This window comes from Schistocerca gregaria, chromosome 4 (assembly GCF_023897955.1).
Source record: "Schistocerca gregaria isolate iqSchGreg1 chromosome 4, iqSchGreg1.2, whole genome shotgun sequence".
NCBI lineage: Eukaryota > Metazoa > Arthropoda > Insecta > Orthoptera > Acrididae > Schistocerca > Schistocerca gregaria.
This window is the reverse complement of record NC_064923.1, coordinates 483,744,964-483,771,387: the sequence shown is the minus strand read 5'-3', so window position 1 is coordinate 483,771,387 and position 26,424 is coordinate 483,744,964. Positions and strand designations below refer to the sequence as shown.

The 26,424-nt window shown below is 36.1% G+C and overlaps 1 protein-coding gene across 4 annotated transcripts in view; it reads left to right on the top strand.

The window, feature by feature from the left end:
* Window positions 1-26,424, top strand: part of LOC126267060 (cadherin-23-like) — a 458,700-nt gene that overhangs the window by 339,026 nt on the left and 93,250 nt on the right. For all 4 annotated transcript variants that reach the window (XM_049971900.1, XM_049971901.1, XM_049971902.1 and 1 more), the window contains 5 exons: window positions 4,764-4,852; window positions 9,936-10,093; window positions 13,494-13,675; window positions 13,813-14,036; window positions 19,430-19,618. In XM_049971900.1, the coding sequence (XP_049827857.1) occupies window positions 4,764-4,852; window positions 9,936-10,093; window positions 13,494-13,675; window positions 13,813-14,036; window positions 19,430-19,618 (842 nt within the window). The remainder of the gene's footprint in view (window positions 1-4,763; window positions 4,853-9,935; window positions 10,094-13,493; window positions 13,676-13,812; window positions 14,037-19,429; window positions 19,619-26,424) is intronic.

Here is a 26,424-nt window from a genome sequence, read left to right as displayed (position 1 = left end):
AAAATTTTCTCGTAATGAGCTTATGTCAAAATTTTAAATTCAACTACAAAGGTATTACTTGTCACATACAAGAAGAAAACTGAAGTTTTAATTATCTGACTCGTAATATTTACAAAGAAATTAAGGGAATTCACATACACAGAAGTGCTTTCATTCAGCTTCAAAAGCAATAGGATTTTGTTATTAGCACACAGCACACTATATTAATTAGATCAAATACCATAATTGACAAATTGCTGTACAATAGTCACAAAGCCTACATGACTGTGTAAATGAAGTAAAAAATCAAAATAGTTTAACTCATTAATTGTGAATTTACTACACAGATAACTGCATGAAAATTTATTCACTGTAATTAATTACACAGCATTGAGAAACATGAAAGTAAACTTTAAATAAAACATAAAATTATCATTGTTTTTCATTTCCATTTGGATATAAGATTTGTATTCGAAGCCTCATAGCACAAAAAGTCTTTATAAAAGGAGAATAGTTTCACAGAATTTTCAATCTTTTTGTAAAATGCAAAAGGTAGTTTAAAATATCTTTCTTCAATTTCATTGGTACATCAATCTTTTTAAATAGTCAGATCTGTTTCAAACAGTCTGGTGGTATTAATTGGTAGTCAGTAATATTACAGCATTACATATATTTTCCGCAACTAACTCTTTTACTGTTTTCACTACCTCTTTTGCCCCAGGGCATATTTTATTACAAATTATTAGATATTCTCCATTTTCTTTCCTCTCAATCTTTATCACACTAACTATATAATGACCCTTCAAAATATTTCCAAGCAAAAAAATCTACTATTCAATATAAATGAATGTCATACACCTCAGAATAAATATCCTTAACCTTGATGATCTTCAGTTTCTACATCACCAACATCATCAGTAAAATCATAAACATCAAGAGCATCATCTCTATATTATCATGAATAGCATTATCGTTAGCATGTCTCCTCTCCTACCAACATCTCGCAAAGATACCGCTTCAACAGACTGTCAACATAATTCTGAACCTGTCAGCTTCATGTTAAAAAAAATATTTTCACCATAGCGCATTATTATTGAGTCCATTATCAACTGCATTCCACGTTCACAATTTCCCAGAATTACTTTCAGCTCTCACTTATTACAATTTTCAAAATTTACCTTATCTTTGTGGTGTGATAAAAGAGTTTTTATTTGCCAAATGTCATTTAGTACACACTATCATTGGGACAATTATGCTACTCCAGAGTTGTTAACAACATGAATTTTCATCTTAAAAGTTACATTTTATAATGATCTTTTTCTATATGTATATATTCTTTCATAATAATTCAAATGCTGACTATAACTCTACAATTTCACAACAGTGACTCCCCAATCTTAGTACAACTTTTCTCTCTTAAATATTTCCAACAGATTCAAATTCCCACAAATATAGTATAGCAGTTCCTGTAATATATCCTAAGCCATACGCAAAGATTGCTATTAATTAAGACAGCCAAGAAATCCAAAAATAAATAAAATAACAGTATTTCTCCAAAACATTTACTAGCAGTAAGCTTATCGCTAAAAATTCAGTTCAGAGTGGCATAGTTTATGTAGATATATCCAAAATTGCCTAACAAAGCGTTATAAGGTTGCAAACTGCATTAAATTACAACTGCACATCACCTCATGAAACTAGAGAAGAAAACAAAAAGCATATGAATGCAAAATCTTTAAGTAATATCTACAAGAAAAAATAGTAAATTGCGCATTCAGTTTTAAAGTAGCATGGTATCTGTCATAGAGAGACAAATTTTACCTACAAATTTTCTTGATACGCTGACAGAATTGAAGATTATTTCATGCAAGCAATATTCTTCATCAAAAATAATAAACTATATGTCTTTTTCAGTGAAGAACCATTTTCCCCAGCACTATCCATATTTTATTTTTAAATCATATCTTCCACTTCTTAAGTAACAGTGACCTCTCATCTCTAATTATTATTTCCCTGTACATTACAATTACAAATTAAATTGGTTTCTACTCTTCTTTAATGTCATTATTCAGTTAGCGTAGCTGGTACTTGTAAAATTTCTTTTCATCTAATAAATTATTATAATCCGTACCTCTGTACTTTCATATTTACTTTCACTCTTGTCTCAGATTCTTCAGTAACCATTAATACAAATACTTCACCATCACCATGATTTCATACCATATGATTTCATGAACATAATTTATTACCATATATGACAGTATTTGGTATTAGAGGGCAGTGTGGAGGGTAAAAATCACAGAGGGAGACCAAGAGATGAATACACTAAACAGATTCAGAAGGATGTAGGTTGCAGTAGGTTCTGGGAGATGAAGAACCTTGCACAGGATAGAGTAGCATGGAGAGCTGCATCAAACCAGTCTCTGGACTGAAGACTACTACAACAACAACAACAACGACATATGACTTTAAGTACCTAACAAATTTCTTCTTCAGTCAAAATAATATTTCCCCACAATTCATCAACATAACCATTATGACCACACCATTATTGTCATCGTAAGGATCTAATATTTCCTTTACCTCTCTCTTCTCATAATGTACTCTCCTCATCTTAAAAGCCACTACGAAACTTCATCAGCTGTAATAAAGTCTCCTTCAACATCATGACAGTAGTTTAATATCCCCTTTCACAACACCATATTACAGACTACAATTTCAGCAGCATCATTTGTATGTACATCTACTTCACACAGATCAGGAGAAGACTGTACTGATTCTTCATAAAGTTGTTGTTCTATAATGACTGATAAATAATACTTCACTTTATTTATGAAATGATTGGAAATGGTTTTTACTCATATTAAAAACTAACATTCACATCTCTGCCTCCAATATTATCTGTAATAGCTTTTGTATCTCTTCATTTATCATTAACTGTTCCTACAGAATGCCAGTAGCAACTGAACAAGTCAACTCGCTGTATTTTCAATAATACACAGTTCTGCAAATTAGCCCAAAATAATCAACTTGTACACAGGCCACTATATCCATTCATCGGAAAAATTGTACAGTATAGCTACATAGGACAGAAAAACATTAAATGTTGAGAAGCTACAAAATCACATATCAGATAAAAAAACACAGTAACAAATCATTAGGTAGTATTTAGAAAAATCGTTATGTACACTCTGTAATATACATCCTAATATAGTCCACGTCACAAGCAAAAATTCAAAGTCCACATTACAAATAAGATAAAATTACTTGTAAACACAAATTTGTGAGCAAGTAAGTATTTTTCTTCAAAAACCAGATTAAAGTTTTTTTAATATAGTTAGTAATATAGAAAGGTCTTTAAGTTTTCAGTTTAAACAGGAAATACATCTTGTGTCAGTCTTTTGTATTAGTTCAAAGCAAAGATTCCAAGACTTACCAAGCGGGAAAGTGCCGGTAGACAGGCACAATAAAATAACACACAAACACACACACAAAATTTCTAGCTTTTGCAACCGATGGCTGCTTCGTCAGGAAAGAGGGAAGGAAAAGGAAAGATGAAAGGATGTAGGTTTTAAGGGAGAGGGTAAGGAGTCATTCCAATCCCGGGAGCGGAAAGACTTACCTTAGGGGGAAAAAAGGATAGGTATATACTCGCACGCGCGCGCACACACTTTCTATTTTATTTATGTATTAGTTCTGTTTACGAAAAATTGTAGAGAATAAATTAGGTTTTTAGATTTATAATTTTGATTGGTTGAATCGTGTTATGAATTCAACATATCATGTTCTGTGGTATGTGAAAGGCAGTTGCATGGCTATCCCAGGGGATCTAATTTTAAATTAGTCATGTTTGCAGTCATACTCTATTAAAATTCTGGAATATTTACTACATCTTCTTTCATGAAAGAATTTTGGAAAATAGTGTTTGATAACCCTCCTTTAGTAGAGCTTTCAGCTATAAATTACCATTTCTGTTACATAGTACAGGTACTTATTTTCCTTTGTCACTCGTGTACCTTTGATATCACTACAACTTCTTTAAACTTTTCGCTAGATTTTAAGACAGATTTTTGTTATGGAATCTGTTAAAAGCATCTTTCAGAGAAGTGTGAATTAAATTTTGATATTCTAAAAATCACTGCCCATCCATGAAATGTTTAAAGTCTGGCAGGTTTTTATACTGCTTCAAGAACAATGTCTAACTCTTTTGTGTACCATGGGGGACGTTTTCTGCCTGTTATCAATTCCATCGTTAGTATCTTTTGTTTTGCTTACTGGCAAGTTCCTGACACCATTTACTTGGTATAAAACACCTGATTGTTGTCATTACATTTTTTTTCTTAATTTGATCCACATACTGTCAATTATTATGCCACTAATATCAGAGGAGCAGAATTTTCAACTGGTTTTTTGACAATATAGGAAAAGATAGAGTGCTATTTACCATAAAGTGATGCAGTGTGTTGCAGACGGGCACAGTTAAAAGACACTTACACATTAGATTTCGACCACAACTTTCATCAGAAAAAAAGTAAAAACACACCATTCATACACACAACCAAGCACACCTCATGCATGCATGGCTACGAACTCCAGCATCTCAGACTAGAATGCCAGAAGTATTACAAGTAATTTACATAGGAAATTTACGGTTTACAACAGCTCCTTTACAGTGTGTGTGAAAGACATTTATTCATTCAGGCAGATCTTATATTTCATCTCAAAATGCATCATGTTTTAATGACAGTTACCTGCAATATATTGTTTCTTTTTTCAATTTTCAGGAACAGAAATAGCTATCATTCAGGCAAAGGATGCTGATGCAGGCGATTTTGGAAAAGTAACTTACTTGTTGGATCGGATGTCTTCTAAGGTATTATATCCATTACTACAGCAGTTGTAGTAAGTTTACTTCATTATAAATTCGAGTGAAGCATTGGACAATAACACATTGGCACTAATAAAATGTGAAAACTACAGATGTTGCACCACTGAATGTGAAATGCAAATAGAATATTGGTGATTGCTTTTTTTCTGTTACCATATTTCTTGACAGTGATAAACAATCTGCAAAAGATATACAAATAATGATAAAGTTAATACCAAGAAAAAAAATTATGCAATTTTTGAGAAAGTGGGAAAAGAAAATAAGAATTTGTATCAAACAATTATACAGTAAAGAAAAAGAAGGCAGATCACATGCAGTCATCAAAAAACTATATGGCTTACATCATGAAATTCATAAAATTATTTAAAAATGAGTAATTGATACAGGTAGGGCCTCAAACTGGAGGTTGATTAAAACACTAAAATGCTTTTATTATATGCTACTTTTTGGAAGCAATATGCCCTTTCCTTTCCTTCTTCTAATCTTTGAACTGCCCTGCCCCAACCAGTCACTGAGGGTGCTGTAATTTTATGTGGCCTCTGAACCATAGCGCAGCTTGTCATTTATCACATGATGTGATGACTGACTTGTGTAGGAAATTCTTGGACCAATTTGTGATTAAACCTCAGACCTTCGTATTTTTAGTATGAGATGTGCTCTGTTATGCGCCAAACCACACTTAATAGGGACAGCTTTCCAGGCACATTAAACTTAAATGCTATCAGTTATTTGATGTCAAAGTTAACTAGAGTGATGAGTCAAAAAGAATAAAAAGTCTAAAATATGATCTCTTGCAACTTAGGACACATCTGCTCCTAGCCTTCACTGCTTAGTTCACAGAGTATGAGATCAGTCAGCTAATTACTGAGAAAAAGTTGGGGGAAAATTTTAGAAATCGAAATACAGCTTTTTTAAAAGTCAATAGACTATCCAGACTCCATAAAGAACAGGAAGGAAAATAAAGAATGAATAACTCCTGTAAAAGTTAAACATAAGCAAGATCAAATATTTATAAGGAATAAAAATTAAGTCAAGATAGGTATTGCGATGACCAAATTGTGAATGGCTGGCAGAAGAAAAAGTAAAATCCCTCCAAGTATGAATATTAGTTGTAAGTCTTGTAACTTATGTAGAGACACACAGTGCAAACCTCTTTCGTCAGAGATCATAAGCATTGAGAAACCAATGATTTCTTGCACACTGACTGAGAACTGGAGTTAAAAAGTGATGTAGTCACATATCCTCTATAAGCAAGCAGCCTCAAATTCCATATTTAGTGGCCCTCAAATGGCTAGCAAGACAGTGTTCAGTAAGTTCAAGAAAACCAATAACAGCTGCCTTGGATTGACAAGCCTACAGCAGATGCTATGTAAATGAGCAGTCAAGACTTGATTAACATTGCGCACTAAGCATGACTTGCAAAGCTTGCCTGTACATACCTCTGGGCTATGGTTGTTGGTTTCCAACATATATTTGTCTACAGGTGCCTATGCCTGTGCATGAGTACTCGAACCTATTCGATTAGAGCAATAATATCTGACACGTCCATGGTGCCTGGTCTGTTGTACCAGGCATCACTGTATATACCTGTTTTGTTTGTGAGAGTTGTTTTTGCAGGTGTGTGTGTGTGTGTGTGTGTGTGTGTGTGTGGGTGGGTGGGTGGGTGGGTGGGTGTGGTGTTTATTTTTCACAAAGGCCTTGATGGCCAGAAGCTTATTTTGTGATAGTCTTTTTGTTGAGCCTCTGTGACTCAGCATCTCTGCTATATGGTGATTAACAACTATCCTTTTCATGATATTGTTTCTTAACTAAGTTAAAGGTCAGGGTGACCATTTCTTCTGGCAATTGATTGGAGAATCTAGTAGGCCTCATCTATGCTTGTATAAAACTAATACCTGTGTTCTTGTGCATGTTCCCAGCTAACACTTGAAGGAGCAACAAGAAGCATACCAACAAGCCAACCCAGGTTCTCAGTTCTCCTAGCATCTCCTTACCTATGCCATTAACCTAAAGTCCAGGTTATTCTGTAATGTCTCCCACCACAGCGACCTTAAAAATCCCAGGTTGACACCACTGCTGTTTCACTCCTGTATGCAGCTGCTCATGTGCCAACAAATGGATGACCAAAAATGCTGCTTCACCTCTGATCTGACTGTGCTTCTAAATTAGTTATGTCGCAACATAAGTCAGGTCACAACAGTATGGACTACAGAAATAGATGAAATGAAGTTCTTGCAGTTAGTAACTGGAGAAAGACCGTGGACAGCAAGAATATGGTATAAATAGGTTGTATTAATTCTTTTCTTCTCTCTGGACCCGCATTCAAGAGGACGATGGTTTAAATCCACACCTGATCATCCTGATTTAGGTTTTCCATTATTTCTTTAAATTGCCCCAGGCAGATGCTGGAATGGTTCCTTTGAAAGAACTAGGCCAATTTCCTCCCCCAGCCTTAAAACAGTCTGAGCTTGTGTTCTGTCTCTAATGATCTAATTGTGTATGGAGCATTAAACCCCAATCTTGCTTCTTTCCTTTTTCCTTCTCTCTTAAGATAGATCTCAGACAGCTAAATACTTGACACAAAAGAGGGAGGAAATTGTTTATATTACTGTTAGAATATCTTCAATAAATTTGAAACTTACAAGAATAACAAAAATTCCAGTTTGGAAACGATAAATAAAAGCTAGGAATGTCAACTACTCACCTCTGGATAAGTGATGTGTGGTGCATGAGCACACTTAACAGCACAGCTTCTGATTTGGCACGATTGGGTGTTTGTGTGTGGGTGTGGGTGCGGTTGAGAGAGAGAGAGAGAGAGAGAGAGAGAGAGAGAGAGAGAGAGAGAGAGAGAGAGAGAGAGAGAGCACTCGTATAAAAAGAGACAGGCAGCTCAAAAGCTAGTGAAGTTAATGTGCAGTTATACATGTCACTGTCATTTGTCATTTGCATAGTTCTCAGACTGAAAGAGAATATTCTTACATGTGGGCATATCGAAATACAGATCAACACAGAACCCACTGTGAGGAACATCTTTTGTGGGCTGCATTAAAAATTAACTGCTACTAACCTATTGTATATTATTTGGTCTTAAAAAGGCTAGTACAATTAGCAGAGAAGCTGTTATTTTTAAACTTGCTGTTTCTCTGAATTTATAGTAACTAGTTGCTGTTTTTCTCAAAAGATAACTGGTGAGAATGGTGACTTCTTTATAATAAGTGATCCCCCCCCCCAGTTTTTAAAGAATGAAACATCAATACCTAAAACAGCTTCAGACATCTCATTACTTTGCAAATGAGTTAATATGTTAAATATTTGATGTTAGCAAGCAAGTGAGAAAAGTTTAGAAAAGATCTGAAATTATGTTTAAAGTTTGTTGGAAGTCACTAAGTGCTCCCACTCTCGAATGGTGGATGAATATAATCTGTGTAATTTGTGTGCTGCGAGTTACACTGCCTGAAGACATACACAATTTCTAACTGTAATACTTGTCTTATTCTGTTAAACCTCTATAAGATTATACTTCTTTGTGAGTAGCTTATAACATAATTTTAATTTCAATTAGTAATTATATTAATTACTAAAAATTAAATTTTTGTTGCCCCTAGAAGCTGTTAGGTAAACAACCTGCAATTCGGACTATGCATCATGAACTGGGTTAGCCGTTTTGTTCTATAGTTGAGTACTGGGAGTAATTATTGTAACAAAGGGAGTTTCAGTTATTGTATCCAGGTAATGAGGCAATTTGTAGGAGGACTTGCTTTTGTGGTTTGTCCTTAATTTATTTTAAATTAAGTCTCTTGTGAACTTCTTGGCTTGTCTGTAGCCAAGTTGTAATAGATCAACAGACAGATGGTTGCTCTGAACCAACAGATTAAGACAGTTGTCTTGAAAATTGTTTACTTTTATTATTGTCTCATAAACTCCCTTAAGGAATACACATACTGGGAAATGAGAATAGCCACTCGGTTTGAGCCGCCGTGTCACGGATTGCATGGCTCCTCCCGCTGGAGGTTCAAGTCTTCCCTCGGGCTTGTGTGTGTGTGTGTGTGTGTGTGTGTGTGTGTGTGTGTGTGTGTGTGTGTGTGTGTGTGTGTGTTTGTATTGTTCTTAGCAGTGTGTAAGTCTAGGGACTAATGATGGCAGCCATTTGGCCCCTTAGGAATTCACACACATTTTTGTGGAAGTGAGAATAAAAATTCAGTCTTTGATGAACTGCATGAAACATGTGGAGTTATCCACTTTACACCATGTTCTTACTGCCCACTTTTACATCAAAAATATGTTGTTGATTTTTGCTGCGGTACTCCAAGACATAATTCCAACACATAACAAAGGGGAAAAGTGTGAAAAATAAGCTATACCACAGGGCAGCAGTGGTGTTGACTGGGAGACAGCTACCAGTTCCCTGCTCTGTGTTTTCTTCTTTAAGTGCCAATGAAAAATCTTTCCTTCTGCCTGTGCCTCCTCTCTCAATCTAATCTTACCATCTGCTCTTATCTCTCCATTTTAGAGTGGAATTCCTATTGCATTACCAATGTTGATGCCTTTGCTTTTAATTTCAGAAAATATGTTGACTGTAATTTTTGCTGAATCTGTTACTGGAGTCACCATTTCTTTTTCAATTTGTTCACATTTTTCCTACAGCCATTCATGTCAGCTAGCCTCCACTTGCTGTTGATTTCATTCATAAGTGGCTGACATGGCTACATTCATTATATGAAACAACATAGACTTTATTTCTCACATATTTAAAGTTATAAATTGTAAATATTCTTTTGCCCTTGTTTTTTTAATTAGTTTGGTTGGATTCTGTGGTTTGGGATTGTGCATTTGTTAATTAATAAAGTTCTATACAATATTTTAAATAACTTTTTTTTAAATTTTCTAGTTTTTTTGCTAAGAGTTGCATTAATGGCTAATATAAATCATGTCAAATCAGTGACAGTGTAAATAAAAGTCTGTATATTCTTGGTTTGTTTTTATTTTTGTGGATTGTAATCTTTCTCTTGTTTTTCCCAAAATTTAAACATAATATAAAATTTTACAAATAACATTTCTTTTTGTTTAGGGAAAGTTCCAGATTCACCCTGACAATGGTATTTTGAATGTATCAGACAAACTGGACCGTGAACAACAGAGTAGCTATATGTTAATTATTGAAGCTTGGGATAATTACCAGTTTGGATACTCTAGTGGAGAAAGTAGAAATGCATTCAAACAAATTGGGTAAAAACACTTTCATACTGTCTATTGTTCTCATGTACAACACCCATCAAGTTTGTTAGAGATTAGCATTTGTAATTGGTTTATTCATTAAAAACAGTTACAAGAAACAGTCTTGCAGCTTGAGGCTGCAAAACTGCGAAAGTATTCTGGTAAAATTTAACTGCAGAACATATGCATACTATTGCTGTGTACCATGCTTCATCTATAATGAAAGTGGTCATGTGCTCCTAAACAATCAACTATTCCTTACACTGTTTGTGTAAATGATATATTACCACTGTGTAGGTGCATATTCCTTATCTCTTGAGTGTTGTTACTCTTCAGATTAGGCTAATAATTTGCTGGTTTTGTTACACACAATATTTATGTGGTGTTTACTAGTAATGCTTGACTATAAAATCAACTATACTAGTAATATCATAATGCTGTTAATTTGTTAAGATGGTAAGTCACACAATAGACATTACACTGCAGTAAATTAACAGATACAAAGTACGGTAAGGTACAATGTTTTTCATAATGAAAACTAAAGACCAAGTGTTTCACTACTTTTTGCTAATCTAAGAATATGAGTCAACTTTTATTCTGACAAATAGATCAATAACTATCAACAATGACTGATGAAAAAGAAAGCAGAAAGTGAATGTTTATCACTCTTCTTTACTCATATATTTTTACAGAAAATGCTCAAAATTTCTGTGTCCAGTACTACAAAGCTGTCATCCTCAAAGAAAAGATTGGTTCACCGTTTTGAAAATGCATGGCATATAATGAAAGGTTATTATATCCTAAAAAATTTTAGTGGCCAGCTCTTCACAGGCAATTACTTGCACACCATCACTGCCTGGCTACCATTTTATGGCAATATTTCTGGAATGCTGCCTCTCTGATTTATGGTTATTTAGCAAATTGAGCAATTTTGCAACTTCATTATCACTGAGGGGGAGGAGATTAGTGTTTAACATCCCGTCGACAATGATATCATTACAGATGGAGCACAAGCTTGTATTATGGAAGGATGGAGAAGGAAAGTGGCTGTGCCCTTTTCAAGGAACCTTCTTGGCATTTGCCTTATGTGATTTAGGGAAATCACAAAAAACCTAAATCAGGATGGCCAGACATGGGTTTGAAACATTGACCTCCCGAATGTGAGTCTGGTATGATAACCACTGCACTTCAACACTCAGTATTAATCACTGAGATGAATATGCAGACCTATTTGTTTCTTTTCTTTTATCTTCAGTCAATGGGAGATTTGTATAATTCTACTGATAAAACTCTTTCATATGTCTAAGCAGTACCTAAAGTGTAAAAATTAGGTCACAAATGTTTCTAATTAATTTTTTCCAACATAGTAGAGTTCTATGAGACAAAAGACATTGGTTAAACCCTCTTATAGATCCAAAAAGAAATTAAAAAGTAAAAATACATTGAATATATGCAGTCTTTTTTTTCTAAAAAAAAGTTTGAGGGTACTCCGGCATTGAATATAATGCAGCGAAAATTACTTATAACTGAAGGATGGGATACCACTCATCTGCTTTTAGCCATGATGTCATCAACAAGCCGAACTAAATAAAAATGGTATCAGACTCTTCAGTTGACTTTACAGCTCAAATTAAGCAAGCGATACCAAGAAACACCCAAACATACAAGAGAATGTGGTATTGAACACTTAAGTTTACATCACCTCAAATGAAGCATGCGATTCCCATCAACCCCTGAACAATAAAAGAAAATGGTATCGTAGAGTTCAATTGACCTATAATTCACCTCAAATGAAACAGGTGAGTTCAATCAACCCTCCGACACACAAAACAAGCACAAGGAAATATTACCGAACACATAGTTTAACCTATAAAACACCATGAAAAGACACAATACAACAAAAACCATCCACACCTATTATCAACAACAATAGAAACTACACTACAAAAATCTTTTGTAACCTTGTTTGGCTCCCAAAATAGACATAGATGATGGGATGATATCCTGTGCTTCAACTGACCCAATTTTTAATACAGCTGAAAATTTATTTAACTATAAAACTACAGTTTAACCAACATTAATAGCATTACAACATTTTCCAAACTGACTTCAGTTCATGGCTGCTGTAGTCTTCAGGCCTTCTTACTTTACTCTTGCTGTCAGTAGCAAAATGTTGCCTTTCATGAACCAAGAGTGTACATAGTCCATGGATTGGAACAACATCAGTGGAGGACCAACCAACTTTATGAACATCAGATTGCTGACTGTGGAAAGATAAAATGAAGCTCTTCTTGGCAAGACGAACAGATTCATTTGGGAAAACCCATGTTCACATTTACTCGTTCATGTAAGAGCACATTTCAGTGCATTCTGAAGAGGAAGGAGGGATGCTGGAATTATTTTCTCCATCAGATACTCCCAAAATACTCTACATATTTTTCTCTCTGGAATATCAAAACGACAAGATAAAGTTTTGATATTCATTTCACCATATGTTATTCCAGGATTGTCAGGCCAATTTGACGAGTCCAAAACTTTTGCACATTCAGAGATAGCAATATGATATCGTAAAAAAATTACTTTGTTGACAAAAAAGTTTAGGGGTACGCATCCCCCAGCATTTCCCCAGAAAAACAGCACTGAATATATTCATTTATTATGGCCAGTTGAATGGGACATCACCTGGAAGTTTATGTAACTCTTGAGAGTGTCATAAAATCAGATATTGTTTGTCTTAGTTACATAAGTAGTAATTTCCATGGAGAATGGCACAAACATTCAGGTGCTGTTCTTTTCAAATGGCTGCAACAACAGCACAAAAATCACCATATTCAATACATTTTTCCTTTTTACTTTAATGTTGGATCCAAAAAAGAGTTACATTGCTGACTTTGTCTCATAGAAATGTGCTAATCTTCTCAAAAGAAACCACAATTACATTAAAAAGTCGATTCCTGTAACTTGGTTATTAACAAAATTGTGAAAATGTGTTGGTTTCTGTACGTAGACAAGGGCACTGTTCTTGTGCGTGTGCGTGTTTGTATGTGTGTGATTGTATACTAGAGACACTGAGTGTGCACATGAAAAAGGTTGGGTACATTTCTGAGGTTTTGGACAGTCACCTGCTTCACAAGAAAAAAATGACATGCACTGGCTACTTTACCTCAGCAAGATACGCCTAATGTAGCCATACATGTGTATTTTTTTGTAAACAGACTCTGAATAATGTCATTGTAGTCAGCAATATATTTTCTGTCTTCTTTATGTGCCTGTCACCAATTCAAGCCCTCAACTGTACAGTGAGTGATTTTGTTTATTACACCCATTGTTAGTTTTCCATGCAGAACTTTACAGTTTCATTTGAATAGTAGCCTCTACAATGTTTTAATATGTTCTGTTTTTGTTATTATAGGGTTACAGTCATTGATGTAAATGATGAATCACCAATATTTGAGCCAATTTATGGCTGCATAATAATTACAGAATTTCATGAAGTCCATGAGGTGGTAACATTAATAAAGGCTTCTGATGCAGATGACCCAGACACTCCAAATGGAAAAATTCATTTCTCTATTACATCAGGAAATGCAAAAGGTAGATATTTGCTATCTATTTATACTTCATTTACTTCCATGAAATGAAATTTGATGATGATTGCAAATACTAACAACATTTAATATTTAAACATCAATATTAATGGTACAAATGAATATTATCTCTTCTTTTCACAGGCTTATTCGCCATAGAGAATCTGGATTTTTTAACAGGGAGAATAATAACATTAAAACCACTGAAAGGATTGTATGGAAATTATAGCTTAAGGATACAAGCAAAAGATCTTGGTACACCTCCAAATATTGCTGTAATGAATATTAGTATTTGTGTAACTGATTTCAATGACAATGCTCCAGTGTTTGTGAATCCATCCCAGAATGTAACAGTTAGAGTACCTGAGGTAAGTAGTACTACTATGAGACTAAATTGTACATACCTCCTATGATCTGGAGTTAAAATAACAATATTCAAAAATCGAGACATTTCACTTATAAGGATCACTTGAGTATTGGTGTCAGTGTCTGAGTTAGGTGGCATGAACAACTTTGCTATTGGCTGTACCAAAGTTTTATCCTTCCAACAATATTTATCAGTTTACTACCATAGCTTAAACATATTTTTACATGTGGTAAGGAGAGGTAGAGTAAGTGTCTGTTCTAATGAAGAGGAGAAGTGAGATCCTTATGATACTTAACAATTTTTGGCAACAAGGATGTACATCTGCCGTATTAAGATCAAAGGTGACTAGGACTGAGACATTTGTTCTAACTAAATTGATTTAATCAATAGTTAAAAAGTGATTGAAAATGACAGGCTCTCTATATGTTCAATAGAGACACCTATTCTTAAAATGATTGAAAAAATTGGAAATATGGTTTTCCAAATACACTAAAATTTCATAAGGCAGCAGGTGACTTATTGAAGAACACAGAGATTGCATGAAACACTGCATGTGTGAACAATAACTGCCACCTCCATGCTCACATTCACAAATGTGTAGAAGACTAGGGTCAACTACACTTACATCTAATCCCCACAAACCACTGTGAAATGCATGGCAGAGGTTACTTCTCCAACAATTATTTAGTAGGGCCTCTCATTCCAGTCACATGTAAGGTGCAGGAAGAATGGTTGCTTGAATGTCTCTGTGCAAGCTGCAATTAGTGTAATATTGTCTTTGAAATATCTGTGGGAGTGTTAGGTAGGGGTTGAGTATATTCCTAGAGTCCTCACTTGGTTCTTGAAACTTTGAAAGTTAGCTTTCATGGGATAGTTTGCATCTATCTTCAAGCAACTGGCCATACAGTTCTTTATCATTATTATTTTTTTCACAGTATCTCTATGACACTCTCCTATGAGTCAAAGAAAGCTATGACCATTCTTGTTACTCTTCTTTGTATACTTTCAATATCACCTGAATGAACAACATGTATACCATAAACTATTGCAAAAAGTCTGTGCTGGAAACTTATGGTACTGGGGAAAAACCTTAATTTACAATCCCTGGGGTAGAGAATGCACTGTCAAATGAAAAACAGTTCCATGAGAAGCAAAATAATAGGTTAAGTGGTAAGAATAAATGTTCTAAGACTGGGAAAATAAAAACATTTCAAATAATCTAGTATGATAATGTTACTCACAAAGGGTGATTGTGACAAATTTGAATTTCTACCTCACAGGTAATGTGGTACATCTCTAAAAACTTCCCTGTGTATGAGCTGATTCATTTAGTGACTGGTCTTCAGTCAAATTGTTTAATGTGTAGGATTTCACAGAGTTTATAAGTTTTGCTGTTTCTGGCAACATGAATTTGGGTATCATCTAAAGCCTCCAATGACTGCCTGCACTTTCTTCATCAGGGACAAACTAACCATCGAGGAAGACTTTGTGATCATATAACCACACTTCTCTGACTTTTCTACACTGCACAGTGAATTTTATACTTAAATCCCTCACTTTACCATGAGGTGTTTGCTTAATCTTGTGGGACAAGTTTTCCTTTTACCATCTGTGAATCTGAATCCAAAATTCTGTGATACTGCTTTGAGACCCATGTCAAATCACTCTCAATTTTCCAGTTGACCTTATGGAATGATCCAGAACTTGAAACTGACATTACCTCTCCTTAACTGTAGGTAAGTCGTTCTTTAACACTCCCACAATTTCTAATTCTGGATAAACTGGAAGAACAATGCATATACTGTGTGCAACAGCATCTTTGCCTTGATTCAGGAAATGTTCTGTGATAGTTCACATAACTGTTAAACAACTTCAAAAGTTGCTTACACATTTTGATTTCAGCTGCAGTCTAATGTACAGTTCTGAAGGTCTATTTTTACCACACCCTGATATTTGTTTTCACCAATTTTTTTTTTTTTTTTAAGCAGTGAGAAATAATTGCAGTTGCAGACACATTTGGGCTATGCCTGGAGATGACAGTGGCCATGTGTGTTTGTGTATGTGTGTGTGTGAGAGGGAGAGAGGGAGAGAGAGAGAGAGAGAGAGAGAGAGAGAGAGAGAGAGAGAGAGAGAGAAGGTTGAAAGACTTTGGGCAACAGCTGCATACTTTTAGAATTATTTTTCATTGTGCCTGTCTACAATTCAATACCTCCTCTGTTTGGTGAGTAGCAATCTGTCCATTGCATATTGTTGTTATTCCATACTGGACTTTCCATTGTTTGATTCTAGATAAAATTGTTACTTTTTGCCATCTGCCATGTTTCCTTATCATTTAAAGGTTATTTATTAAAGTAATAGCAATGCAGCCAATCATTCTTTACAGTATTCATTTATTTATTGTTTTATGAACTTTTCACATAATAGAACTGCTAACCATAATGATATGATTCTTCCCAAATATTTTGTATGCATCCGGCTACTCCTGTCAGCTCAAACTGCAAAGCTAATAACAAAGAAAATCACAGTTTCAAATATTAACATTGTATGGTAGTGCAAATAAAAGTGCACATAACCAACTGGAACAAATACAGAGTGTCTCACGGAAAAAGCACAGGAGGGGTCTGTGGTTTGTATGGTATGGCCACTGGCTGCCAACTCTGCGTCTGCAGGCTACTGCTGTGCCCAACTCTCAGATACTAACCTGCCAGCAGTCAGCTGCGTGCACAGTTCCTCAGTTAAACATCATCAACATTACAGTACATGCTCAAAATTATGTCCCTCTGTGGTTAGAGCAGCCTGACGTCTCCTACACACATTAGAAAACACTTGGCAAATTTTGGGAGGCTAGCCAACTATCCTATTATCAAAAACACTTCATATGGCTATCATAGAGGCATTTGGGGTGTGTTGTCTTGCATTGTCCTGTATGAAATAACCCTACATCTTTTCGTTAGGTGTTACTCTTGTGGGAAAGGGGACAGTATATTGTTTACATACCTGTCAGAATGTATTGTTTCATGGTAAAAGATTGGTCCAATAATTTCTGTTGCACAAGTTACACACCACACTCCTGTTTTCACATCATGTGATTCATGAAGATTTCCACAACTCCAACATCACTTGTTCTGAGAATTGATGTAGCCTGACAAATGCAGCCATGCTTCATGAGGAAATAAAGCATCTAAGGGACAACTTCCCTATCATGTGCAGACTGTAGCAGTCAGTTGCAATAACAACATTGAGCAACAGTGTCTGAGTTCCTCAGTTGAGCACTACCATTATTCTGTATGGTTTCAGTTTCAGTTTGTACACAGCTCTGTGAGCAGATGCTCTTGATACACCAATCTGAAGTGCCAAATGGCACAGAAATCTTCTCAGACTTCTTTCCAAGGCCTCCCCTATTCCATCTACTTTATTTTCAGTCAAAACTTGAGGTGTTCTAGGCCTTCATTTGTGTAACACAGAGTAGTCTGTCGAAATATCTTCAAATCATTGGGGACATGCACCCTGGGCAATTTTCACATTAATTCTACATATTATTCTGTTTTTGCATAGTTCAATACAAGAAGTACTTGTTACTCCTTCATGTATACCATACCAAATGTAAATTTGACAGGAATCTCAAAACAAAACACCCAAACACAGTATAGAAGACATGTGCATGGTGTTTCTCTCTGAGGACTGGGCCCTGTGACATATGGGCAGGGAAAGTTCCAATAATGATGTCTAGTAACAATATTTGAAGCAATTAAATTTGACAAAAAAACTCAAAAGGAAACACCAGTACCCTTAGTCACACAGTGTAGGGGGCATGTCCAAAGTATTGGTGTCCAAGAACTATGCACAGAGACAGCAGCAGCAGCTGGCAAATGCACCATGTGACCTGCGGACATGGACATCTTTCATGAGAGACACTGTATGACACAGACAAAATTCTTAAACAGATATTATTTTTAAGCAGCACTCATTTTTTATCCATAACTGCATCATATGACTGATGAATTAAATTTATTTAGATTCCCAAACAGTAGTACTATTCAGTTGGTGACAACTTCCTCTGAAACAAAACATTCTGTTGCTATTCTCTTCATAAACAAAATTCTTGTTAGTCTCATTTGTGCATCTCTGTAAACTTTCTTACCCCTCCCAGTAATGAACTGAGCAATGTGTCAATTCTATCTTAAAGGTTAATGACCCAGTTTGTCCTTATTTCATTATAATAACCTAGCATTTCCATATCTTGAATGGGAATTAGAACCTCTCAAAAATTTATGTCCACTTTTTAGATATTGTATTATTTTTGATTTTATGGTTGCTCTTCCTAAGAGGCAGCTTTTGCCTTGTACATAAATGTTGTATGGCTCCTTTCCTTAATTGAGACATTCTGTAACATCATCAGCTATACCTGTTCTCTGTTTGGTCATAAGCAATCTACTCACAGTGTAGTGACATTCAGATCCATATTAAAAATACTGCCTTGCTGTGCCTGACTCAATGTGTAAGAGACATAGAAAGATACGTTTGACATGTCTCTACAAATTATTTATTCCATGCTCTACATTAGAAATGTGTTGAAGTTGTCACAAATGGGGAACCAGTTTTGTACTTGGGTACACAAACATGGAAAATCTGTCAAAATATCACAACCAGGTTGGCCAGTCTACATGTTGTTGGTAATTCATTTAGTACATCAGTGCAAACCAGGCACAATTTACTGATTTCCAGCAAGTTAGAACATGGGGGATTCAGCTCTATGAGGTGATTGCAAAAGTATAGTATGATAATAGTATAAAATATTAGAGTCCCCAAATATACCTATTGGAAAGCATAGTAAACAAATCTATTGGAAAGCATAGTTCAAGTGTGACTTAAAAAAATATCTGTCTGTAGGAATGCATGGCATCAGCTCCACATTCTCACACCAAGAGGCTACTGCTGTATATAATCAGGGCCAGTTCAAGAAATATTTCCATACAACTGACATATTATTTGGCACCCTCCCTCCCATTTTTCCACATAAGCATCATATCATTTGGTGCCCCTCACCACCCCATGCCTAATTCATAACCTATCACATACATTAATTGTTCTTCCTTGGTTCTTGGTAAGATTTTTAAAACTAAAACTAAATCTGGTTAGTGTGAAAATGGGTTGTTTTCAGTACTAAGTATGATACACCCTTGTAGAGATTTTTCGAAGGGGTGTGTGTATGGCACACCTCTCATCTTGGTACCCCAAGTGGCTGCTTGTGTCAGTTAGGTCTTAAATGGGCCTTGAATATAATGTCAATCAAAAAAATTTTGGTTCATCTTCATGCAATCTTAGTTTGAATATGAAACATGTACAAGCAATGAAAAATGCCATTTTATTGTAAAATTTTTAAACTACTTTCAGAACACAACTGTTGGTAGCAGTATTGTTCAAGTAGAAGCTGTTGACTATGATGTTGGATTGAATGCTGCTGTTCGTTATCGGTTAAAACCAGACCCAACAGGAAGTTGGAAAACATTTCACATTAATGATAAAACAGGAGTTATTGAGCTGAAAGAACCACTAGATCGAGAGAAACAGAAGATTTATGAGGTAAATACTGATTCTGTTTCCACTCCATTAAGCCTAATTTGTACAGCTGTAGCCCATAACTTTTAGTAACAGGCATATTAATTTTCCTACTTTTGTAAATGTGCTTTGTTATAATTTACTTAAAATTATCTCAAATGGAAAATTAGCTCAAGAAAACTGTAAAATTACTGCCTGTACCTGGCCATGCTTTTCTGTGGCTCTGTCTGCTTAAATGCAAAAGAAAGAAAAGAGAAAGTACACATTTCTAATATGCTTAGGAATTGGATATACATCCTAATCTCCTTCTCTCCCCCATCTCTGTCTATGTCTCCCACCCCCTTTCTTTGTCCAGTTCATCCTCCTTCCCCCCCCCCCCCCCCTCTGTCCATCACCCTCTCTACCCCCTCTTTATCTCCTCCTGCCCCCCCTCTATCCTCTCTCACTCCATGACTGCTACCCCTTCCCTGTCCATCTTTTCTGTACCCCTCTCTCTCCATTTCCTCCTGCCCCTTCTCTTTGCCCATCTTCTCCTTCCAGTTTTCTATGTCCATTTCCTCCCACCCCTTTGCCTATATACTCCCCCCCCCCCCCCCCCCCACTCTCTGACCTTGAGTTTTGGTTATCGTTATTGCAAATTAATTGGATTCTGTAGTAGTATTCCAATCATAAACCAATAAGCCATAATTACAGCTTTCCTGTCTGATAATAAAATTTAACTATTGTATATTTTACACGTATATTTATATATTAAAAAGTGTATAGTCTATATGTATCTAAACATTATTACTATATTGTGTAAAACTGTGAAGTAAATCATTTTGAGATTTTTGATAACAATGTTTTCCCTTTGCATGTTACATAAATAAATTTATATATTTTTTATTAAAAATGTACATATAAAAAAAGGAGGAAGGTTTATCTGTTTAGCAGGAGTAATAGAAGGCAGATTTCAGACTAGCTAACACATCAAAACGAAAATTTCTGTTCCGACACTGACAATGTTGAGTGTTTATGGAAAAAGTTCAAGGCAATCGTAAAATGCGTTTTAGACAGGTACATGCCGAGTAAAACTGTGAGGGACAGGAAAAACCCACTGTGGTACAACAACAAAGTTAGGAAACTACTGTGAAAGCAAAGAGAGCTTCACTCCAAGTTTAAACGCAGCCAAAACCTCTCAGACAAACAGAAGCTAAACAATGTCAAAGTTAGCGTAACGAGGGCTATGCGTGAAGCGTTCAGTGAATTCAAAAGTAAAATTCTATGTACCGACTTGACAGAAAATCCTAGGAATTTCTGGTCTTACGTTAAATCAGTAAGTGGCTCGAAACAGCATATCCAGACACTCCAGGATGATGATGGCATTGAAACAGAGGATGACACACGTAAAGCTGAAATACTAAACACCTTTTTCCAAAGTTGTTTCACAGAGGAAGACCGCACTGCAGTTCCTTCTCTAAATCGTCGCACAAATGAAAAAATGGCTGACATCAAAATAAGTGTCCAAGGCATAGAAAAGCAACAGGAATCACTCAACAGAGGAAAGTCCACTGGACCTGTCGGGATACCAATTCGGTTCTACACAGAGTACGCGAAAGAACTTGCCCCCCTACTAACAGCCGTGTACCGCAAGTCTCTAGAGGAACGGAAGGTTACAAATGATTGGAAAAGAGCACAGGTAGTCCCAGTCTTCAAGAAGGGTCATCGAGCAGATGCGCAAAACTATAGACCTATATCTCTGACGTCGATCTGTTGTAGAATTTTAGAACATGTATTTTGCTCGAGTATCATGTCATTTTTGGAAACCTGGAATCTACTCTGTAGGAATCGGCATGGATTCCGGAAACAACAATTGTGTGAGACCCAACTCGCTTTATTTGTTCATGAGACCCAGAAAATATTAGATACAGGCTCCCAGGTAGATGCTATTTTCCTTGACTTCTGGAAGGCATTCGATACAGTTCTGCACTGTTGCCTGATAAACAAAGTAAGAGCCTACAGAATATCAGACCAGCTGTGTGGCTGGATTGAAGAGTTTTTAGCAAACAGAACACAGCATGTTGTTATCAATGGAGAGACGTCTACAGACGTTAAAGAAACCTCTGGCGTGCCACAGGGGAGTGTTATGGGACCATTGCTTTTCACAATATATAGATAGTGTCGGAAGTTCCATGCGGCTTTTCGCGGATGATGCTGTAGTATACAGAGAAGTTGCAGCATTAGAAAATTGTAGCGAAATGCAGGAAGATCTGCAGCCGATAGGCACTTGGTGCAGGGAGTGGCAACTGACCCTTAACATAGACAAATGTAATGTATTGCGAATACATAGAAAGAAGGATCCTTTATTGTATGATTATATGATAGCAGAACAAACACTGGTAGCAGTTACTTCTGTAAAATATCTGGGAGTATGCATGCGGAATGATTTGAAGTGGAATGATCATATAAAATTAATTGTGGGTAAGGTGGGTACAAGGTTGAGAGTCATTGGGAGAGTCCTTAGGAAATGTAGTCCATCAACAAATGAGGTGGCTTACAAAACACTCGTTCGACCTATACTTGAGTATTGCTCATCAGTGTGGGATCCGTACCAGGTCGGGTTGACGGAGGAGATAGAGAAGATCCAAAGAAGAGTGGCGAGTTTCGTCACAGGGTTATTTGGTAACCGTGATAGCGTTACGGAGGTGTTTAACAAACTCAGGTGGTAGACTCTGCGAGAGAGGCGCTCTGCATTATGGTGTAGCTTGCTCGCCAGGTTTCGAGAGGGTGCGTTTCTGGATGAGGTATCGAATATATTGCCTCCCTCCTACTTATACCTCCCGAGGAGATCACGAATGTAAAATTAGAGAGATTTGAGCGCGCACGGAGGCTTTCAGACAGTCGTTCTTCCCGCGAACCATACGCGACCGGAGCAGGAAAGGGAGGTAATGACAGTGGCACTTAAAGTGCCCTCTGCCACACACCATTGGGTGGCTTGTGGAATATAAACATAGATGTAGATAGATATTAAAGAATTAGACACATAAAAACATGCTCATATTAGAATTCATTGTTTTGTCAAAATTTCAAAGCAATTGCTCAAGAAATTTAGAAGATTAATGATTTTGAACAAACCAACAATTACATTTCTATAACATTTCCTCTTTTATTACATATATATTAAATATATACCAGATGACAGTCCAGTAGATATATAAACACTTGAGTATTTGAATACAACAGTATGTCAAAATTTCAAAGCAATTGATGAAGAATTTTCAGAGATTTGAGATGCTGAAGAAACGAACAGCTATGTTTGTACTTTTATAGAAAAATAGATATTCCTAATCACAAACCTGTGAAAGTTTTTGATCAACTGCTTTGAAATTTGGTCCAACATTTCATTGGTATACACAACTGTTTTTATTTGTCTATTTTTTAAATATATATATTATGTAAACTCATATAAATTTAATAATAGGGAAGCGTGTTACAAAAAATGTCAAGAAGTTACATACCCATATGTTATCAATCATATATTCAAGAATTAGGTACCTAAAAAGTGCCCTTGTATTTCATCATTGTGTCAAAATTTCAAAGCAGTCGGTCAAGAAGTTTTGGAGATTAACAGTTTTTAACAAATCAGTATTCTTATTTTATAATGTTTCCCTTTCACTAGACTTATATTACAGATATACCATCAGTGTTCGAGAAGGCATATAAAAACATGTGAGCCTTCAAATACAATGTTGTGTCCAAATCTCAAGACAATCCATGATGAACTTCTGCAGATTTGAGATTTTGGAAAAATGAGCATCTACATTTCTACTTACATTAGAATTTATAAATGTTCCTTATCACAAATCTCCAAAAGTTTTTGACAGACTGCTTTAAAATTTTGACACAACAATGCATTGGAATACAAGTCCAGTTTTTCATACTTATTTTTAAAATTATATGATAACAAGTCTGGTTTATATATATACTGCTTGGTAAGTCTTGGAATCTTTGTTTTTAATATATTTTTCCCATGTGGAAGTTTCTTTCTACACAAACACACACACACACACACACACACACACAGAATTACTAGCTTTCGCAACCGATGGTTGCTTCTTCAGGAAAGAGGGAAGGAGAGGGAAAGACGAAAGGATGTGGGTTTTAAGGGAGAGGGTAAGGAGTCATTCCAATCCCGGGAGCAGAAAGACTTCCCTTAGGGGGAAAAAAGGACAGGTGCACACTCGCACACACACAGACACACACACACACACACACACACACACACACACACACACATATCCATCCTGTCCTTTTTTCCCCCTAAGGGAAGTCTTTCTGCTCCCGGGATTGGAATGACTCCTTACCCTCTCCCTTAAAACCCACATCCTTTCTTCTTTCCCTCTCCTTCCCTCTTTCCTGAAGAAGCAACCATTGGTTGCGAAAGCTAGTAATTCTGTTTGTGTGTTTTCCTCATTGTGCCTGTCTGCCGGTGCTTTCTTGCTTGGTAAGTCTTGGAATCTTTGTTTTTAATATATATATATATATATATATATATATATATATATATATATATATATATATATATATATATATATATATATATGTTAATGTTCATCTTATATCCTCCTTTCAAGACACTGTCCATTCCGTTCAACTGCTCTTCCAAGTCCTTTGCCGTCTCTGACAGAATTACAATGTCATCGGCGAACCTCAAAGTTTTTACTTCGTCTCCATGAATTTTAATACCTACTCCAAATTTTTCTTTTGTTTCCTTTACTGCTTGCTCAATATACAGATTGAATAACATCGGGGAGAGGCTACAACCCTGTCTCACTCCTTTCCCAACCACTGCTTCCCTTTCATGCCCCTCGACTCTTATTACTGCCATCTGGTTTCTGTACAAATTATAAATAGCCTTTCGCTCCCTGTATTTTACCCCTGCCACCTTTAGAATTTGAAAAAGAGTATTCCAGTCAACATTGTCAAAAGCTTTCTCTAAGTCTACAAATCCTAGAAACGTAGGTTTGCCTTTTCTTAATCTTTCTTCTAATATAAGTCGTAAGGTCAGTATTGCCTCACGTGTTCCAACATTTCGGCGGAATCCAAACTGATCTTCCCCGAGGTCTGCATCTACCAGTTTTTCCATTCGTCTGTAAAGAATTCGCGTTAGTATTTTGCAGCCGTGGCTTATTAAATTGATAGTTCGGTAATTTTCACATCTGTCAGCACCTGCTTTCTTTGGGATTGGAATTATTATATTCTTCTTGAAGTCTGAGGGTATTTCGCCTGTCTCATACATCTTGCTCACCAGCTGGTAGAGTTTTGTCAGGACTGGTTGTCCCAAGGCCGTCAGTAGTTCTAATGGAATGTTGTCTACTCCGGGGGCCTTGTTTCGACTCAGGTCTTTCAGTGCTCTGTCAAACTCTTCACGCAGCATCGTATCTCCCATTTCGTCTTCATCTACATCCTCTTCCATTTCCATAATATTGTCCTCAAGTACATCGCCCTTGTATAAACCTTCTATATACTCCTTCCACCTTTCTGCCTTCCCTTCTTTGCTTAGAACTGGGCTGCCATCTGAGCTCTTGATATTCATACACGTGGTTCTCTTCTCTCCAAAGGTCTCTTTAATTTTCCTGTAGGCAGTATCTATCTTACCCCTAGTGAGATAAGCTTCTACATCCTTACATTTGTCCTCTAGCCATCCCTGTTTAGCCATGTTGCACTTCCTGTCGATCTCATTTTTGAGACGTTTGTATTCCTTTTTGCCTGCTTCATTTACTGCATTTTTATATTTTCTCCTTTCATCAATTAAATTCAATATTTCTTCTGTTACCCAAGGATTTCTAGCAGCCCTCGTCTTTGTACCTACTTTATCCTCTGCTGCCTTCACTACTACATCCCTCAGAGCTACCCATTCTTCTTCTACTGTATTTCTTTCCCCTATTCCTGTCAATTGTTCCCTTATGCTCTCTCTGAAACTCTGTACAACCCCTGGTTCTTTCAGTTTATCCAGGTCCCATCTCCTTAATTTCCCACATTTTTGCAGTTTCTTCAGTTTTAATCTACGGGTCATAACCAATAGATTGTGGTCAGAGTCCACATCTGCCCCTGGAAATGTCTTACAACTTAAAACCTGGTTCCTAAATCTCTGTCTTACCATTATATAATCTATCTGATACCTTTTAGTATCTGCAGGGTTCTTCCACGTATACAACCTTCTTTCATGATTCTTATATATATATATATATATATATATATATATATATATATATATATATATATATATATATATATATATATTAAAAACAAAGATTCCAAGACTTACCAAGCGGGAAAGCGTTGTTAACATCGAATATAGATTTATGTATCAGGAAGTCGTTTCTGAAAGTGTTTGTTTGGAGTGTAGCCATGTATGGAAGTGAAACATGGACGATAACTAGTTTGGACAAGAAGAGAATAGAAGCTTTCGAAATGTGGTGCTACAGAAGAATACTGAAGATAAGGTGGATAGATCACGTAACTAATGAGGAGGTATTGAATAGGATTGGGGAGAAGAGAAGTTTGTGGCACAACTTGACTAGAAGAAGGGATCGGTTGGTAGGACATGTTTTGAGGCATCAAGGGATCACAAATTTAGCGTTGGAGGGCAGCGTGGAGGGTAAAAATCGTAGAGGGAGACCGAGAGATGAGTACACTAAGCAGATTCAGAAGGATGTAGGTTGCAGTAGGTACTGGGAGATGAAGCAGCTTGCACAGGATAGAGTAGCATGGAGAGCTGCATCAAACCAGTCTCAGGACTGAAGACAACAACAATATATATATATATATATATATATATATATATATAT